Source organism: Malus domestica, chromosome 12 (genome assembly GCF_042453785.1).
Source record: "Malus domestica chromosome 12, GDT2T_hap1".
NCBI classification, from domain to species: Eukaryota; Viridiplantae; Streptophyta; class Magnoliopsida; order Rosales; family Rosaceae; genus Malus; species Malus domestica.
Window position 1 is genome coordinate 10270151 of NC_091672.1, and position 5282 is coordinate 10275432.

The window sequence follows — 5282 nt, forward strand, 5'->3', positions numbered from 1 at the left end:
CAGCGCGCCACTTACGGGTGACGTCCTAGCTTTAGTGCGATTTCGTTCTGGATTCATTGTCATAAGGATTCGACGTAACTGTGGAGTGCCGGCTGTCGACTACCTGACCCCCCTCCTCCTTTATCCGGGCTTGGGACCGGCAATGTAAGATAAACTTACACAGGCGGAGTTGTATTTGAAATTTGGTCAAACAGCCAAAAATTATTATAGCTTTAAAAAGTTTTTACTAACTTCTATGTTTTTAGCCGTTGAATCAAATTTCAAAGATCCGGATTACTTGATTCCTAGACTTTGAAGGCGGATCCACATAGGAACCAGGTGGTCCCGGGACCCTCTGGAGGTTAGAGCAGTTCATGTTAGGCTCCTCCGGGCGTCCCTCAATGATCTGACTGACAGGTTATGGTGGAGAGGTTGTTTGTTTATAGTCTTTAGACCTCCATCGATGCGTACAGCCAGTGTTTTAAACATCTTCCTCCTCTCATTATTGTGATAGTTTTCAACCGTCCCCTCTCATTCCATCTCCCTAATAATAATAATAATTTTCTTTGGCCGAGACTTAAAAATTGTGTTTCGACACACCAGAGGAACTAGAAACTCTACTTTTTACTTGTTTTGTTAAGAAACTTGTAACATTTTTTTTACAGCTTTCACCCAAGGGTACTTTTAGTAAACCGAACGAAAGGTGCATCAGAATGAACACGGATAGAAGCAAGTGTTTCAGCCTTGCTCTATGAAATTACAGAAACTACAAATTACTCGGTTTTGCCATCGGCTAAACTACACAAGGGAGGCTAGCTGCTTTCCAGTTTCAACGAGGCTGCTGGATGAAACGGGGGCTGCATTTCGGGCTCACATGCTTTGCTGGCTTCTCAGCGTACTTCCTCGGCTCCACCGGCGATTTCAGATGTCTGTCCTCCAGTGACTTCAAATTCTTCAAGACCGCAGCACTCTTTTCTAACCCCGCTGATGTTCCAAAACAAAACTTGTGTCCAACAATCAAACAGCATATTTGGAAACTACTTAAAAAGTTTTTCATTCCAAACAACAACAAAGCCTTATCCCACTAAACAGGGTCAGCTATATGAATCCTACAACCCCGCTGCGCTATGTTTTGTGCATAAAAGTTTTTCATTCCAATTTACAAAAATCTACAATCGTTTAGAGTACCTGTTCTTACCATTTTTACCTTCAGTATGAGACATCTGAAGGAACTCTTCAAACTGAGATTCTTCTAGACTGGAGAAGTCATCACCAACATCGAGATCAAAGGTCTCTGGAAGCAAATCGGCGACATTGTCAACTTCATTCTGGGTATTATCATAGAAGCCATCCTCACCCTGTTGACTGAGCCAGTAATCATGGTACCATGTGGAGGTTGTGACCAGTTGCCACCATTCCGGGGAGAAATCCTCCACCTGTCGCAGAGCCACAGGGATGAAGAGAGGGGCATTGGGATTCAACCTTGATCCTCCGGAAACCAGTGCCATCTTTGGCCGAGCGCAAGTCAACTGCACCGGAAAAACACAGTAAATCAGTCACGAAATCTTGTCATTTTCAAGTTCCACACAAGTAAATGAGAACAATGCACTAATCCATGGAAAACGTTTTCTATGACACGATTCTATGCAAATCGGATCAAATTTCCGCCAAAAGTTTTTAATTTACAAGCACACTGACGAGAATCTAAACTTGCACAGATCGACAATGAAATTATTTCCTCGGAAATATAAACTATGATTTTCACCTGAGCAGCTAATTGAAAATCATAAAATCAATGAACTTGCAAACTTTCATATTACCAGAATTGGATCAACTTCATCGGAGAAATCCAGTTCTTCAAACTAATCAGTCATAAAAAAACATAAATAAATAAACCAGATTTTCTAAGTTTTCCAAAAAATCTTCAGTTTTCTTTTCGCGTTTTCCCAAATTTTCTCAACAACCAAACAGAACCAGATCTACCAATCAGAAAATTAAAAACAAGCCAGACCCTTACAGCTAAATTATTCGCTCGATTTTACCTAATCAACAGTTTCTGGTCTTAATTTTGTTCGGACACTAAAACCTAATTCAAAGAATCAAGATTCCAATTTCGTTCTTTTTCCTTCATTTTCTCAGCAACCAAACAGGGGCGATAATAATTTTACACCTAATCATATCCATTAACGAAAAAAATAAATCGCAAAATTCGAAAGATTTTCAGTACCTCCTCCGAGGCTTCGAGCGAAGAGGAAAATATCAGGCTGCGAAATATCAGGTAAAGGGCCTGACCAGAGAGCGAGAAATACGTGTGAGGAGAGCGAGAAATACGTGTGAGGGGACAAGAGAGGGAAGGGGGGTTTATATAGTGAGGGAAATCCGAGCCTAGCTGCTTTGGAATGAGAACCTGAGGTTCGGGTACTCCGAGCCAACGAACGCCCCTATTTTTGCAATGTACGGACTCCTGGATTTTTGAGCAGTTACTAGCCGTTGATTGCCTGATCGGTGTCACGCGGTAACAAAGCTCTTGGTCGTTGACTTTTGACTGGTTTGGGATATCACCAATTAAAGCCGTGCCACGTTTCCCACAAGTTAAAACGCAACTATCCTATCTAGGGGTGGGTTCGGTACGGTTAGGTATTGTTTGGTATGCAAACGAGATGGGACAGAACGGAAAGAGAACAAAGATGCCCTCGGATGGAAACAAGGAGGAAGAAGAAGGAGACGGAGAGGTTATAATTTTGTGTTCCACGGATGTGGAACAAGTCGTTCCAAGCAGGTGAGGCGGAACGAAAATTCACCCAAAATTCGTTCCGTGGAACAGCGTGTTCCACCCGTTTTAGGCGCACCAAACGTGGGACGGAACTCCTCATCCCACTCCGTTCCGTCCCGTTCTACGTACGAAACAGTACCTTACAATACCAAAATCCTTGTACTAATTACCGTACCAAACTTTCAGTTTGGTAAAATCTATTACTATTATCGTACCAAATTTTCGGTATTGTTGATGCACAAAATCAGCGAGGACTTTGGTACAACAGAAAGTGTCAGGTTTGTGACCTTCGCTTGGTTGCTTCAATCACTAGTGAAGATAAGTACGTAAATGAATAGGGACAGGGAAGCAAACACAAGATGTACGTGATTCACCCAGATCGGCTACGTCCACGGAGTAGAGGAGTTCTCATTAATTGTGAAGGGTTTACACAAATACATAGGTTCAAACTCTCATTTTGTGAGTTCTAGTGAATAGTTTAGTACAAAATGACATTCGAGATTATTGTGGGAGAATGATCCCTATTTATAGAAGAGAGTTTCTAGTTTTGTTCTAACATTGACACGTGTCGTGTTGTGATAGGTTTATGATGTTGACACGTGTCGCGCTGTGATTGGCTTCTGATGTCGACACGTGTCGCATTGTGATTGGCCTCCTGGTTGAAGGGAAGCTCTTCTGGGTCCTTGACGGTATAACGTTGACCGGTGCTCAATAGTTTCGAGATTGGTCAAGTATGGTACAAACAGGTATACCAAAATTCGGTATTGCCAAAAGTTCGGTTGGTATGGTATGGCAATGGTAATTGCCATTTTGTTTTGGGACAAAATCTGTTTTTGTTTTTTTAACCCAATTCAAGGGCAAAACTTTTTTTTTTTGGGTACCTTTATCTCATACATTATAGATTAAATTCATCTATTATTCATCATTCACAATTTACACACATAATAATTTAAATGATGCATCAAGATTCATTATAAAAATTAAGCTTACAATCCAAATAGAAGTTACAAACCAAAACAAATAGAAGTTAACAATCCAAATAAAAATTGAAGTTTCAAACCAAATGAAAATTGGAAGTAAACTTCAAAAAGGAGAATTCATTGATCAGTTATTCAAGCTTGAGATGTCGAAGCTTTTGGAGGAGGCATTGAACTTGTAGAAGATTGAGTTTGTATCAAGCCTACATTACAAACAAAGAAAACATATTAATTAGTAGCAAGAAGAATTAAAGTTGAAAACCATTTAATAACAAATTTACTAAAAAAATTAAATCATATCTTTCTTGTTTTCTCTTCTTCCATTTCCTTGTAAAATTGAAGCATATCTTCTGTTGGTTCCTTGTAGAAGTTTACTTCATCTGTCCTAAGTCAACCACTAGTACGCACTATTGCCTCTATTATTTTAGGAGTTAAGGATACCCTAAAAGGTTCCACAACTCTCCTCCATAGGCTAAATGCATTTTCACTAGCAACAGTAGAAGTGGGGGTTACAAAGATATTTTGGCTATTTGTGAAAGAATTATGAACTCTTTTGTGTTTGATTTCCACAATTTCAAGAGATCAAAGTCATAAACAACAATGCTAATATAAGTAGGGTTTTATTTTCAAATTATTGGAATATTATAAATATCTGTTATATAATTATCTATTATATAATTGTATTTTCGGTATGGTACAATAATACCGTGATAATGGTATCCATTACCAATACCGTACCATGAAATTTCGGTTCGGTATGGTACAATACCGTACCATTACCGATTGGTATAAAAAATTTGGCACAAAATCGGTATGGCACGGTTGGCAATTCGGTTGGCACGACAATTTGGCAAAAAAATCCACCCCTAATCCTACCCTCAAAAACAATGTAACCATGTGTTTGGGTGATGTGGCTGCTTTTAGGCCGTTGGATTTTTAATCGTTCTTTTTTTTGAGTTGTTGGAATTCCAATGGTGAAAAAATTTCAAATTTCTCCAAACGACTACATGAGGTGGCACGATCTGAACTGTTTGATTTTTCGCTCAACCGTTCATCTTTTTTGCTATAAAAAATAAATAAAAAGATAAAAATATAATTTTACCATTGGCCACGTGTTGCAATCTGGACGGTTGAATTTCGATTTTTTTATAATCCAATCATCTAGATTAATTAAGTTATAAAAAATTAATTAAAATAGAAGTTTTTTTTTAAATTATAATTTTTTTTTTCAATAAATACCTAACCATTTTCTTACACCTTACACCATATTTCCATATTTTCAAAAATTGTACTTTCGAATAATGACACATAGTATGACGAGATCTGTTAAAAATTATATTCAAAATTAAAAGTAAAAATATTTTTATTATTTTATAAAATAAAAAGAATAATATTTTAATACGAATTGTCTGGAATATGCAGTTTAGTGATGAAGATACACTTCGATAATTACTATTTATTAACGATAATTACTATTCATTATAGGGAATTGAATTGCTTATTGCTAGAGGTATTTCCTACACAGGAAATCTGGGGGCTAGAAATTTGCTTGT

The 5282-nt window shown here is 37.9% G+C and overlaps 1 protein-coding gene across 2 annotated transcripts; it reads right to left on the reverse strand.

The window, feature by feature from the left end:
• Window positions 1-584: 584 nt before the first annotated feature.
• Window positions 585-2382, reverse strand: LOC103420081 (protein EARLY RESPONSIVE TO DEHYDRATION 15-like). Of its 2 annotated transcripts, none has more exons than XM_008358142.4 (3): window positions 2207-2382; window positions 1178-1508; window positions 585-963 (listed from the first exon to the last, which is right to left on the reverse strand). In XM_008358142.4, the coding sequence occupies exons 2-3, from the start codon at window positions 1485-1487 to the stop codon at window positions 809-811; spliced, it is 465 nt and encodes a 154-aa protein (XP_008356364.1). In that variant the 5' UTR covers window positions 1488-1508; window positions 2207-2382; the 3' UTR covers window positions 585-808. The 2 variants fall into 2 exon arrangements, with proteins under 2 accessions (XP_008356364.1, XP_008356365.2); XM_008358143.4 differs by having other exon boundaries at window positions 585-982; window positions 2207-2380.
• Between the last annotated feature and the right edge of the window lie 2900 nt (window positions 2383-5282).

What these genes read in the sequence shown, in the direction of transcription:
- LOC103420081 (XM_008358142.4), bottom strand. Translation starts at nt 1,487, where the DNA reads ATGGCACTGGTTTCCGGAGGATCAAGGTTGAATCCCAATGCCCCTCTC. An exon ending in TCATACTGAAGGTAAAAATG is followed by an intron (nt 964 to 1,177) that starts GTAAGAACAGGT and finishes TTGGAACATCAG; the next exon opens with CGGGGTTAGAAAAGAGTGCT.